The sequence below is a fragment of the Hypanus sabinus genome, chromosome 1, assembly GCF_030144855.1.
Source record: "Hypanus sabinus isolate sHypSab1 chromosome 1, sHypSab1.hap1, whole genome shotgun sequence".
NCBI classification, from domain to species: Eukaryota; Metazoa; Chordata; class Chondrichthyes; order Myliobatiformes; family Dasyatidae; genus Hypanus; species Hypanus sabinus.
In genome coordinates this window covers 70704307-70718649 of record NC_082706.1, presented here as the reverse complement: position 1 = coordinate 70718649, position 14343 = coordinate 70704307, and the positions used below count along the sequence as shown (strand labels likewise).

Here is a 14343-nt window from a genome sequence, read left to right as displayed (position 1 = left end):
TTGTATTGCTCTCATATCTCAATATATTTCAGATATCTTTCTCAGTTTTCCCTTTCTATTGTACAAACTTGCTCCCATTCACAAAAAATGGGAGAAAGTTTATATAGAATAGAAGTAAAACTAAGTTTGTAGAATAGAAGGCAAGAAGACAGCTTTCACAAGAGGAAGGTAAAGTGAAACTGGACTGTCATGAATACTTCAGATACACTAGTACATGCAGAATTGACTTATCAGAAAACCTTTTATTTAAATAATGGTGTTATTCAACTTCGCTGTGAGAATAACTCAGATATGGGTAGTTTTCCAGTATTTTAAGAGGAGACAAGGCATTATTTGCATTTCCAAGGCAAAAGGGTTGGTAATTGTCTCTATGTTAAAGCAACTAAAATTTCTACCTGCTTTTAGAGTGACAGAAGGCAACTTTCACCTCTGTTTTATGCCTGAAATCCACATCAGTTGAATTAATTTTCCTGTAATGTTTAAAAATGTATTTTTTCCTCTGTCTTCCATCTAGTCAGGGCTTCTTGGCCCTCCCAGTCCTATGTATATGAACAGAAGCAAGGCATGTAAACTGAGCATTTTTTCCAGTTCTTTAACAAGTTAGTTTTTGTTTCCCAGGTAACAAAAGGATCTGTGGGTCCCTCACCTTGCTTCAACTACAATGTCTAAGTACTAGTCCCTCTACTGTATCTGATTTCCTCTGCATGTGGTTAGAGACAAAGCTATTATCCTCAATTTCTTTCAGAAATTGTTCCCTGGTACTGTAATGTGTGGCGACATTTACTGGCTGCCTCCAGCAAATCCCTAGGTGTATGTTGGTTGTTAATGCAAATGATGCATTTCACTCAACACACACAAAATGCTGGTGGAACACAGCAGGCCAGGGAGCATCTATAGAAAGAAGTACAGTCGACGTTTCAGGTCAAGACCCTTCATCAGGACTAATGGAAAAAAGAGATAATAAGAGATTTGAAAGGGGGAGGGGGAGGGGAGACTCGAAATGCATTACACACTATGTTTCGATATACATGTAGTAAACAGATCTGACTGTGGCCACCGGCACCATTATTCGCACTGGAAAATGTCTGAAGCTAAGTTAGACTGTTTGCAATCCTGTTTTAATACTGGATCCCAGGATGAGGGATAAGTGAATAAATAATAATGGAATAAATGATGGAAGGACAGAATACTGGTGCTGTAACATAACATGATTTCTCCCCCTCTTCAGCCTTGCAGCCAAGTTTTCGTATGTACCTATGCTTCCTTTCTATTCATGATTCAAGTATCTTTATTATCAAAGAATGTATAAATTATACAATCTTGACATTTGTTTACTCACAGGGAGCCACAAAGCAAGAAACCCAAAGAACCCAGTTAAGGAGAAACATATTAAAAATAAAAATAAAGGACCAACACCTGATGCGCAAAAAAAAGGGAAAAAAACACAAATCATGCAAACATTTGAGGCAAACAACAGAATTCTGAATCAAATTGAGTCCTCACTTGTGAACCCCGGAGTGGGCCCAAGCTTTGCTTATCAGTTCATCATATTAGTGGGCACACAGCTCAGCTGCCAGGGCACTCTTCATAGCCTCAGCGGCATGGAAAGAGGTGTGACTTTCACGAAAAGTGAGCACAAACTGCTCTCACCTGAGATCCGAACACCCTGTCTTTTTAAACACCTGGGCTGGTGTTTAAATTGACTGAACAGTGAAGGACTCCAGTGCCCTGGAGAAAGGAGTAACCATCACGGAGAGCGAGCAAAATCAGTTGTCAACTCCGATCTAGGCCAGCGTATAAATTGTCTTAACAACGAGTAAGTTTAGGGGTATCGTACTCCATCTGGAATGATTCTGCAATACCATCTCGGCTCATCCCCCAAACTTGCCTGCTGCTGGCTCTAAACCTTAATTTGTATCCAGTCCACTTGTACATGACTCTTGCTCTTTCTGACCTGCCTTGCTCCTAGCTAAGCAGTGCTTTAACTTTAAATTCTCCATTTTCAAATATCTTCATGTTTTGCCCCTTTCTATCTCTGTAATCTATTCCATTTCAGACTTTGCGGGGACTGCCCTCTCTGCTACCTTCTGTTTCAACAGTCCTTGCAGTTGCAGTCGGTTATAAAGTACTATAGCTCTGAAGCAGGCCCTTCAGCCCATCTAGCAAAACTGTTATTCTGCCTCATCCCATAGCAATCCATAACCTTTCCATCCATGTACTTATCCAAGCTTTTCTTCAATGTTGCATTTGAACCCTCATCCACCACTTCTGCTGGCAGATGGTTATGATTTCATATGCCAAAGCCTTTAATCATGGAATTCCCTCCCTGAACACGTCCATTACTATCTTTCTTTCTTTAAGGCAGCCATTAAACCCTTGAACAGTTCAACCGTGTGGAATAGGATCAGGAGGAGATATTTCATCAATGGAGCAAGTTCCACTGTTCAATAGGATTAAGTCAAATCTGTGACCAGACATTGCTTGCCTCTGAACATCCTATGGGTACTCTGCCTTAAAATTTTCTAAGATTGATCTGTTTGAATTTTATTTACCATCAAACTGCTCATACTGGCAATCTGAAATAAAAATAGAAAATGCTGGATCCATTTAGCAAGTCAGGGAGTATAACTGAAAAGGAAAATGTTAATTGTTCAGGTCAAAAACTCTACATCAGAATCCTTTGTCTTTGACCTGCAACATTAACTCTGATTTTGTTGTGTTTTTATTTTTGTTTGATAAAGCCCCTTAGAAAGTGACTTGGCACAGCTATACAAGTTAAGTTTAGGATTCCCCTGCTACTCGAAGGTAGAGCGTTCCTATGAAATGGTTCGTAAGCCAGAATGTTGTAAAGTGAAGAAGCAATTACCATTTATTTATATGGGAAAAATTTGTGAGCATTCGCTGACCCAAAAAATAACCTACCAAATCATGCCAAGTAACACATAAAACCTAAAATAACAGTAACATATAGTAAAAGCAGGAATGATCTGATAAATATACAGCCTATATAATGTAGGAGCACTTTTCTGTAATTATTGCAGCACTGTCCACCGCAGCGAAAATCTCACGCAAGCGCTCTCGGCAAAAATACTCAGCACAAGCGCTTTCGGCAGAAGTACTCTTTCCAGTAACATTTAAGCTACGAAACTGCCAAATCATACCAAATAACACATAAAAATACACAGCCTATATAAAGTAGAAATTATGTAGGTCCAGTGTAGTTTCACTTACTGGAATCTGGAAGACAGTGAGCACACTGTTGATGGTGTGTTTGGCTGAGGCGTCAGAGATTGGGGTGGTGGGAGGTAGAAAAGACTGGGGTCTTTTCCATCAGGGTAGGCAGGTCACCTTCTTCTATGTCTGCCTGCCTCGATGTCAAAGATCAAGGCTCGTTGTCTGCTGTGGCTGATGTGGAAGGCTTGAAAAACGACAGTATGCTTTACTGCTTAGCCGCACGCATTTTTCTATCATACAGTTCTCTGTAAGCACTCAAACCATCCTGCAAATATGCTCTAAACCTACATACCCTTTCAAAATTAAAGTCATACTTTTCTGCAATCATTGCAGCGGAAATCTCACACAATTACTTCACGTTCAGTTCCTGGACGACTTCACTTTTGCTACTGCGTTCAGTTTCAATTGTTATCCTTTCCTCTTCATCAGCTCTTCATCTCTCAGTTCTTGGTCATGGGATGCCAAAATCTCTTCAACATCATCTTCGATAAACCCTTAGCCAAACTCACAATATCCTTACTTCGTTCACCACAATCGAAACACTTAATTATGTCTAGTTATACGCTAAGTGTAACACCCTTACACTCTCTTTTAGGCTTTTCCAATACCTTAGAACTCATCTTGCTAACAGATGCTCACAGGCACATGTTTAAGCAATGCTGGCTAGAATGCAGTTCCGGGTGAGGAGCTTGTTGTAAAGTGAACGTTCAAAAGACAGGGGACACCTGTAGAAGGTGCTGGTCACTCTGGAAGCAGGTTTTAACTAGATCCAAAGGTTTCTATCCACTGAAGGCATCATTTTCAATAGGAGTCTTAATTGCAAGCTTCAATCCATTCTGCATATTAAAAACCTTGGTAGATCCTTTCATTCTATTTCACTGAACATTTCCTGACTGGCAATGGCAGGCTTTCACTTGATGGCAGGAAACTAAGAGCTTACTGTGAATTTGTGGTAATTGGTAGCCCAGGCAAACTGGTCAGTCAAGTATGCCTACAGATGTTCTGAAGAAGAAATATTCAGACTCTCATATCTCGGCAAAAAGTTACAGACACAATGCCCTTGGAGAAGTCTGTTGATGTATTTGTGGTATCAAAATAAAGGTGCTGAATATGGAACTAAAATTGTAATTTTTTTCTAAGAAAAGCATGTATGCTGGCTTCATCAGCAGCATCGGCATCAAATATGGAGAATCCTGCCAATGTGTCTTGTCAAGGAAAGAACAAAACAGTGATTAATTGGCTTTTAAACTTGTGTCTGCAGAGAGAAATGGAATGCCCTGTGAAGAATAAAGTTTGTGGTCATAGTTATGAAGAGGAAGCCATAATAAAAATAATTCAAACCAAGCACAAACAAAGGAAGAAGGCCCGGTGAGTTGGGAGTGAACATTTCTCACTACATCCTGATTTCTGATCTCACAAGTACTTTTTGCTAAACACAGTCTCCAGGTTTAGGTGAAGACTGTCCTCTTCATCCCTGTTATTTATATTAGTAACAATTAATTAGGTATTGCACATTTAATTGTGTTGTCATGGTAGCATTGTGGTTAGTACATGCCTTTACCATGACAGTGATCACCAATCAACCTTTGATTCCTGTCTCTGCCTGTACGGAATATGTACCCCTTCACCACTTGGGTTTCCTCCAGGTGCTTTGGTTTCCACTCAAATTCCAAAGATGTATGGTTAGGGTTAGTAAGTTGTGGGCATGTTGTGTTGGTGCTAAAAGCGTATCAACACTTGCAGTCTGCCTCCAGTACATCCTTGGACTGTTGGTTGTTGGTGCAAAAATGACACCATTTGGGGTCCATATGACAAATAAAGCTAATCTTTCTTTCTGATATAAATGATTCTCAGGATAACTTTAACAAGGTGGTGTAGCTACAAGGTGGAGTGTGAGAGGTTTCCTCTCACAGTCCAAAAACATACAGGTTAATTGCCCTAGTGTGCAGATGAGCAAAAGAAACTTGACTGGATTTGTTGACAATGTGGGAATACATTTAGTTAGAGTAGTTTGATGATGGTCAGTGAGGACTTTGTGGGCCAAAGTTTCTTGTTTCTTGTGCTGTATCTTGCACAGGTAGTGGCTCCATATGTCACTACTACAGAGCGTGATGACCCTGCCTTACGCGAATCCTGGGCTCAGCTGTCTCCGGCTGACAGTACCCGGTACGGTCCCCTATCCAGGGTTATGGATTCCACTGCCTTGTGGGTATCTTCGGGAGAAGAGAAGGCTAAGGAGTAAATCCTACACAAATCCAGAGTGGAGCCCCTAAGGTGGTTGGATAACATCACATCACATCTGCAAGCCAGAGAGGGAGATCTTGATGTCTGGGCAGCCCAGGGTCTCCATATTCCTCGCCCAGGTCTGCGCCCCGTAGAGCTTTGAATCCTAAACCATTGAAATCCATTGTCTACTTAGACAGACAGAGCCATTACATTATTTTGTACAGTTTTAAGGTGCTTGGAAGTAGGTACAAAGGAAATGTCAGAGGCAAGGTTCTTACGCAGAGTGCGTGGAATGGGCTGCTAGCGATGGAGGCTGATATGACAGGGTCTTTTAAGAGAGTCCTGGATAGGTACATGGAGCTTAGAAAAATAGAGGGCTATGGGTAACCCTAGGTAATCTCTAAAATAAGTACATGTTCGGTACAGCATCGCGGCCAAAGGGCCTGTATTATGCTGTAGGTTTTCTATGTTTCTATCTCTCTTTGATTGCAATAATGGATGCTAGGTTATTATAGTCTTAGCATTACCATCATTTTTAAACTAATATATTTTGTCTTTTAATTGGGTTTTCCCTGACATGCCAATAAAATAAGTGGTCAATTGCACGTACCCAGATGTAAAACAACATTTGATTAATATGCTAAAACCCACATTCTTAAAGTGATTTTAGTAATTGGAATAGGATTTTTTGTTAAATTGGGCAATCTTTTTCCTTCCTACCCTTAAACTATTGAATACTCCTACAATATTATGTTGAAATTGTAAACAACAAGATTAATCTCCTTATCTTAACAAGAAATACATCAGAAATACAATCAGAGTAGGCAGAGGATAGTGAATCTGTGGAATTCATTGCCACAGATGGTTGTGAAGGCCGTCATTGGGTTGATAGGTTCTTACTTAGTAAGGGTGCCAGAGGTCAGGGGTTGAGAGGGAAAATATATCAGTCATAATGAAATGGCTGAGCAGACTTGATGGGCTAAGTAGCCTAAATCTGCTCTTATGGCTTCTGGTCTACAGTCTAATGTTCATTTCAACCAAGACAATCTGACCTTTATCATTTCTATGAACTAGATTGATCACACCAGCTAATGAAATGGCACCTCACAGACCTTTGTTATTAGTCTCTTTACTCAACATGGTGCTTCAAAAATCTGTAAGACCAGTGAAGTGTATTATTTGAACGATCAGGTAAAGGAAAGTATCTTAATGATTAGAGTGCTTGCCTAGAAATTATAGTGGATCCATGCTGGATAGATGTGGGACTGCCATGCCTAGCTATGGGTCAAGTACTGCAAATTCGAGACCTAGTGTTTGATATTTGGCAGGTCCTGGGGTCAATTGGATATCCTGATGTTGAGGCCCATTCGCCAGGGCCCCGAGTCTGTGAATCTCTGCAAGTTTGCTAGAGGTCAGAGACAGCCTTTCTTGAGTTGGAGGACTGTTCATGTGTGGGGAGAAATAGGACTTGTTTTGTTGCACGTCCTGTTCTGTGGTGTTCTGCCAAGCATTAGACATAAGACATAGGAGCACGGTTGGGCCATTTAGCCCATTCAGTCTGCTCTGCCAATCCATCATGACCAATTTATTATCCCTCTTGGTTCCATTCACCTGCCTCTCCTCAACCTCTGATGCCCTTACTAATCAAGAATCTATCAACCTCCACTTTAGACATACCCAATGTTGTGGCTTCTATGGCTGAATTCCACAGATTCGCCATGCTCAGGCTAAAGAACTCATCTCTGTTCTAAAGGGACATCCCTCTATCCTGAGGCTGTGCTCTCTGGACCTAGACCCCCTCTCCACTATAGGAAACATCCTCTCCACTTCCACTCTATCTCAGCCTTTCAGTTGCAGTAGGTTTCAGTGAGATCCCCACACCCCCATACTTCTAAACTCCAGCAAGTATAGGCCCAGAACAATCAAATATTTCTCATATGTTAAGCCTTTCATTCCTGGAATCATTCTCACAAACCTCCTCAGGACCATCTCCAATGCTGACACATTATTTTTTAGATATGTGACCCAAAGCTGCAAACAGTGCTCCAAATGCAATCTAACTAATAACTTATAAGCTTCAGCATCCTTGCTTTTATATTTTATTCCTCTCAAAATGAGTGCAATTATCCATTTTCCTTCCTTACCTTGGAAGTTAACCTTTAGGGAATCCTGCATAAGGACTCCCAAGTCCCTTTGCACTTCTGATTTCTGCATTTTCTTCCCATTTAGAAAATAGACTACACGTTTATTCTTTCTACCAAAGTGCATGACCGCAGACTTCCCAATACTATATTCCATCAGCCACTTCTTTGCCCATTCTCCAAATCTGTCCAAGTCCTTCTGCAGACTCCCTACTTCCTCAACACTACCTGCCACTCTACCAATTTTTGTATCATGTGCAAACTTGGCCACAAAGTTATCACTTTTGTTAACCAAATCATTGATATAATATGAAAAGAAGCAGTCCAAACATCAACCCTTGTGGCACACAGGCAGCCAACCAGAAAAGGCCCCATTTATTCCTTCTCTTTGCCTCCTGCCAGTCAGCCAATCTTTTATCCATGATAGTATCTTTCCTATAATACCATGGGCTCTTACCTTTTTTAGCAAAGGCCTTCTGAAAATCCAAGCAACTGGAGCCTCAGCTTAGGGGGTGTGCATGTCAGAGGATTGAGAACACTAAGGAGTTATTGTGTTGGAGCTTCTGCCTTGGACAAGGCAGAAATAAAACAGGTCTGAGGGAACAAAAGTGAGTGTGGAACTTACTTTGCAGGAGTATTAATTCAGTATCACACTATAAAAGAGCATAACCATCTGCTGGAGGTACTCAGAATCAAGCAACTTATGCTGGTGGGGAAGGAATTGTCTATGTTTTGAGTTGAAATGTTGCATCAGGACTGAGAGTGCAGTGGGAAGGTGGTCAGCATACAGAAGGGGAGTGGTGAGATTGGTGCCTGCAGTGTTTGACACATTGTCAAGGGGCTCAAGATTAAGGTTAATTCCTGGGATGTCCGGACTGTCTTACGCAGAGAGGTTAGAGAGACTGGGCTTGTACATGCTGGAATTAAGGAGATTGAGAGGGGATCTGATTGCAACATATAAGATTATTAAGGGATTGGACAAGATAGAGGCAGGAAATATGTTCCAGATGTTGGGAGAGTCCAGTACCAGAGGGCATGGTTTGAGAATAAGGGGTAGGTCATTTAGGACAGAGTTAAGGAAAAACTTCTTCTCCCAGAGAGTTGTGGGGGTCTGGAATGCACTGCCTCGGAAGGCAGTGGAGGCCAATTCTCTGGATGCTTTCAAGAAGGAGCTAGATAGGTATCTTATGGATAGGGGAATCAAGGGATATGAGGACAAGGCAGGAACCGGGTATTGATAGTAGATGATCAGCCATGATCTCAGAATGGCGGTGCAGGCTCGAAGGGCCGAATGGTCTATTCTGCTCCTATTGTCTATTGTCTAAGATGACAAGTAGGGGAGGAGAGAAGGGATGGAGTTGGGAGACAGTGGCAGGTGAATGATAGATAGAGGCAGACAGAGGAAGAGGGCAATGAGGAAGAATGAGTCAAACAGATGTTCCCTCATACACTCCAAAACAACCAGTGCACAAGCAGTGATATCTCACAATTGTGGCTGACACACAGATCCAGGAAATACCCAGTCAGGTTTCTGGAACAAGTAATAGTCATATTGGGCTTTACAGAGGGTGAAGTTAATTTTCAGTTGCCAAAGGCAGAAGGAAGCAGTTGCTGTGTTATGAGGAAGTTTAACTAAATAACAAATACAAGCATAGTTGCTGAAAGGAAGTTTAACATATGCATTTTATCAAAGGAAGGCAGAAAGTGTAAAGTCGATAATAAGAACAAAATAAAATCTGCAGGTCAGGCAGCATTGGTAATGTTTCACGGGTTGTTGAATCTTCATCAGAACCGGGAAAAGTTACAAATAAGAGAATAAACACAAGAGATTTTGCAGATGCTGGAGATCCAGAAGAATACACACAAAATACGGGAGGAACTCAGCAGGTTTGGCAGCATCTTTCATCCTTCATCAGGTCTTGGCCCCAAATGTCAACTGCTTATTTCTCTCCATAGAAGCTGTTTGACCTGCTGAGTTCCTTCAGCATTTTGTGTGTGTTCCTCTAGAAAATGCAGAAATTTTAATTTGCCAAGGAAGCTGAGAGGCACATAGAGAATAAAAGGAAATATATTTATTAAGATGGAGAGCAAAGGAGACCTTCAACTGAAAGTTTGGTTTGTTTTTAACTTTTCTAAGTTCTGATGAATGATTATTAAATTGAAATGTTAACTGTTCCTCTTTCGTGTACTGCTTTGCCTGCTGAATAATTCAAATTTTTTTTTATTATTCCAGATTTCCAGCATCTGCAATATGTTTTTTTTTAACAATAAGGTCACATTATTTTCAACAGGCGTGAAAATGATCCTGGATTTAGTTTTACTAAGTGGTTTAAAATACTGCTGATTATTTGAGGTTTATCAAATTTTCGACGAGTATCATGAACAAAGCAGATGAGCCTAGAACGTGGACCAGCACTTGGAGCTATGATGTTGTGGCCATTACAGAGACTTGGATGGTGCAGGGGCAGGAATGGCTACTTGAAGTGCCAGGGTTTAGATGTTTCAGAAAGGATAGGGAAGGAGGCAAAAGAGTTGGGGGTGTGGCACTGTTAGAGATAGTGTCACGGCTGCAGAAAAGGAGGAAGTCAAGGAGGGGTTGTCGACAGAGTCTCTGTGGGTGGAAGTTAGGAATAGGAAGGGGTCAATAACTCTACTTGGTGTTTTTTATAAACCACCCAATAGTAACAGGGACATCAAGGAGCAGATAGGAAGACAAATTCTGGAAAGGAGTAATAATAACAGGGTTGTTGTGGTGGGAGATTTTAATTTCCCAAATATTGATTGGTATCTCTCTAGAGTGAGGGGTTTAGATGGGGTAAAGTTTGATAGGTGTGTTCAGGAAGGTTTCTTGACACAATATGTAGATAAGCCTACAAGAGGAGAGGCTGTACTTGATCTGGTATTGGGAAATGAACCTGGTCAGGTGTCAGGTCTCTCAGGGGGAGAACGTTTTGGAGACAGTGATCACAATTCTATATCCTTTACTATAACATTGGAGAGGGAGAGGAACAGACAAGTTAGGGAAACGTTTAATTGGAGTAAGGGGAAACACGAGGCTGTCAGGCAGGAACTTGGAAGCATAAATTGGAAACGGCTGTTCTCGTGGAAATGTACAGAAGGAATGTGGCAAATGTTTAGGGGATATTTGCGAGTGGTTCTGAGTAGGTGTGTTCCTATGTTCTTACATTCAATGAGGCATGGGAAGGATGGTAGGGTACAAGATCCATGGTGTACAAAGGCAGTTGTAAATCTAGTCAAGAAGAAAAGAAGAGCTTACAAAAGGTTCAAAAAACTAGGTAGTGATATGAATCAAGAAGATTATAAGGCTAGCGGGAAGGAGCTTAAGAATGAAATTAGTAGAGCCAGAAGGGGCCATGAGAAGGCCTTGACAGACAGGATTAAGGAAAACCCCAAGGTATTCTACAAGTATGTGAAGAGCAAGAGGATAAGACATGAGAGAATAGGACCAATCAAGTGTGACAATGGAAAGGTGTGTATGGAACCGGAGGAGATAGTGGAGGTACTTAATACTTTGCTTCAGTATTCACTACAGCAGTGGTCCCCAACCACCAGGCCGCAAAGCATGTGCTACTGGGCCGCGAGGAAACAATATGATTTGGTGATATGAAACGATGTGAGTCAGCTGCACCTTTCCTCATTCCCTGTCACGCCTGCTGTTGAACTTGTACGCATGCGAGGTTATTACCCACACGAGATCATCAGTCATCTAACTGCAGTGATACCCTTACGCCAGGGATCACTGGTTGTCCTTGGGTAACCGGCCACCTCGTACAGCCAGCAAGAAGTGCCATTGCTACTGGCCTGGAGTGTGGGCAGATGTGCGCTATCTCTAAACCTGTTTAGCACACCGAATGTTCGTGGGGAACCCGGTGCTAAAATATTCACAGACAACCTAATTTGGGCTCAGGGTTTCGTAAGTAGCTGAGCAGCTACCTCACTGTGATCTACTGTAAGTCATCCCTCGAGCCAAACTTTTGTCGGCTGATAGGTCCTACCTACCTACAAGGGGAGGTGGGTGCGCGTGTCCTGTTGCACTCTTCCTTGCTCTCTCCGGAATGCGACCGCTGCAGCCCCAGCACGGGGACCTCTGGCCCTGACCTAGTCCTCTCACCCCGCCCACGACCAGCCACACCTGGCCAAGGTGTCTGGAGGCAGGCGAGGCTAGAGTTTCAGCCTGGATGCTGTCTAATGAGGCACTGAAGCCCTCAAAACTGCTTCAGTGCCTTGAGTCCAAGCACCCTGCAGTTTAACAAACCCGTTGAGTTTTTTGACTGGAAAAAACATAAGGAAGCGGGACAGAAAAAAGTGCTGAGAGCCACGAAAACTAAACTGCGGAATAGACTGGACATAAGGAACCCCCTTTGAGTATCGTTGTATTCTGGTCGTGATTGACACCCCCCTACCCCTTTCGGCCGGTGCGCAAGAATATTGTTAATACTAATCTGGTCTGCGGTGCAATAAGGGTTGGTGACCCCTGTACTACAGAAAAGGATCTTAGCGATTGTAGGGATGACTTGCAGTGGACTGAAAAGCTTGAGAATGCAGATATTAAGAAAGAGGATGCGCTAGAGCTTTTGGAAAGCATCAAGTTGGATAAGTTACCAGGACTGGGGAGGATGTACCCCAGACTACTGTGGGAAGTGAGGGAGGAGATTGCTGAGCCTCTGGCGATGATCTATGCATCATCAATGTGGAATGGAGAGGTTCTGGAGGATTGGAGGGTTGCGGATGTTGTTCCCTACTAACAAGAAAGTTAATAGGGATAGCCCAGGAAATTACAGGCCAGTGAGTCTTACTTCAGTGGTTGGTAAATTGATGGAGAAGATCCTGAGAGGCAGAATTTATGATTTATGAACATTTGGAGAGAATTGTATGATTAGAAATAGTCAGCATGGCTTTGTCAAGGGCAGGTCATGCCTTATGAGCCTGATTGAATTTTTTGAGGATGTGACTAAGCACATTGATGAAGGAAGAGCAGAAGATGTAGTGAATATGGATTTTAGCAAGGCATTTAATAGGGTACCACATGCAAGTAAGGAGGCTTGAGATCCAAGGGGACATTGCTTTGTGGATCTAGAACTAGCTTGTCCAAAGAAGGCAAGAGTGATGTGGAGGAACCCTATTCTTTGTGATTTTTATAAATGACCTGGATGAGGAAGTGGAAGGATGGGTTAGTAAATTTGTTGATGACACAAAGGTTCGGAGTGTTGTGGATAGTGTGCAGGGCTGTCAGAGGTTACAATAGGACATTGACGTAGATGTGGAATTGAGTTTAAGAGCCGAGAGGTAATGTTGCAGTTATATAGGACTCTGGTCATACCCCACTTGGAGTACTCTGCTCAGTTGTAGTCACCTCACAACAGGAAGGATGTGGAAACCATAGAAAGGATGGAGAGGAGACTTACAAGGATGTTGCCTGGATTGGGGAGCTTGCCTTATGAAAACAGGTTGAGTGAACTCGGCCTTTTCTCCTTGGAGTGACGGAGGATGAGAGGTGACCTGATAGAGGTGAATAAGATGATGAGGAGCATTGATCGTGTGGATAGTCAGAGGCTTTTTCCCAGGGCTGAAATGGTTGCCACAAGAGGACACAGGTTTAAGGTGCTGGGGAGTAGGTACAGAGGAGATGTCAGGGGTAGATTTTTTATGCAGAGCATGGTGAGTGCGTGGAATGGGCTGCCATCAGTGGTGGTGGTGGAGGCAGATACAATAGGGTCTTTTAAGAGATTTTTGGATAGGTACATGGAGCTTAGAAAAATAGAGTGCTATGGGTAAGCTTAGTGATTTCTAAGGTAGGGACATGTTCGACACAGCTTTGTGGGCCGAAGGGCCTGCATTGTGCTGAATGTTTTCTATGTTTCTATCAACAAGGAATGTTTTCTGAAGAAGTGCAAATTTGTATTGAATTTGTTTTTCTTTCTTTCTGAAATAGATGCCCAGTTGTTGGGTGCGATAATGGAGATGTGAAACAACTTGATCTTTCAATGGATACTACCCTGAGGAGGGCTATTGAGAATCACAGAAGGCGTCAAAAACCATGATTCCTGGTCACAGATATAGCAGGCAATTGCAAAGGAAATTTTGTCAGATCTACTAGAAAGTTATGCTGTGAGATGAAAATAGTTCTGATTAATCACAGTCAATTAAACTATTTGACCAAAATTTATGTTGTGTTATATAATGTTTGTTTTGTTAAAATCACATATTACAATGCCATTTATCACCTTTGCTGTTCTGCGATTTGCCACTCATTTTTTTTTGTTTTATGTGTCTGCAATAAATCTGGCTTTTTTCGGTTTAAATTACATGCAATAATTGATTGGCTGCCATCAGAGAATGTCATAATGTGCTGTAAATTAGCAAAACTGGATAATACACTATGTTGAAAATTCTGAATGTTGAACAGTGATGAGGAAGCAGAAGAACATGTAATTAGGTGGTAAGAAGATTTGCATCGATCTCTTAAGCAAATTGCACATAATATATGGTTTTGTGAATTGTTTGACTGAAATCTCATGGATTTCCAATGACCCTCTGACTAAATTAGTTAGAATTCTCTGTCTCACTTACATATTATAGCTTGGAGGTTTAGCTTTCTGAACTGGAGGTGAAAGTAGTATTTACAGAGACAGCTGATTCCAAACTAGCAAAGCATCCACAAGGAGCTGGAAGCTGTTGATTTTCCAAAATAAAATCCATTTGAAAATACATTCCGTACAAA

General features: G+C 41.8%; 1 protein-coding gene across 1 annotated transcript in view; it reads left to right on the top strand.

Annotated features, from left to right (window-relative positions):
• Positions 1–13786, top strand: part of nsmce2 (NSE2 (MMS21) homolog, SMC5-SMC6 complex SUMO ligase) — a 219648-nt gene extending 205862 nt beyond the window's left edge. Inside the window, exons 6-7 of the mRNA XM_059970774.1 lie at positions 4496–4602; positions 13555–13786. Coding sequence (XP_059826757.1) covers positions 4496–4602; positions 13555–13663 — 216 coding nt within the window. The 3' untranslated portion in view covers positions 13664–13786. The remainder of the gene's footprint in view (positions 1–4495; positions 4603–13554) is intronic.
• Positions 13787–14343: the final 557 nt, after the last annotated feature.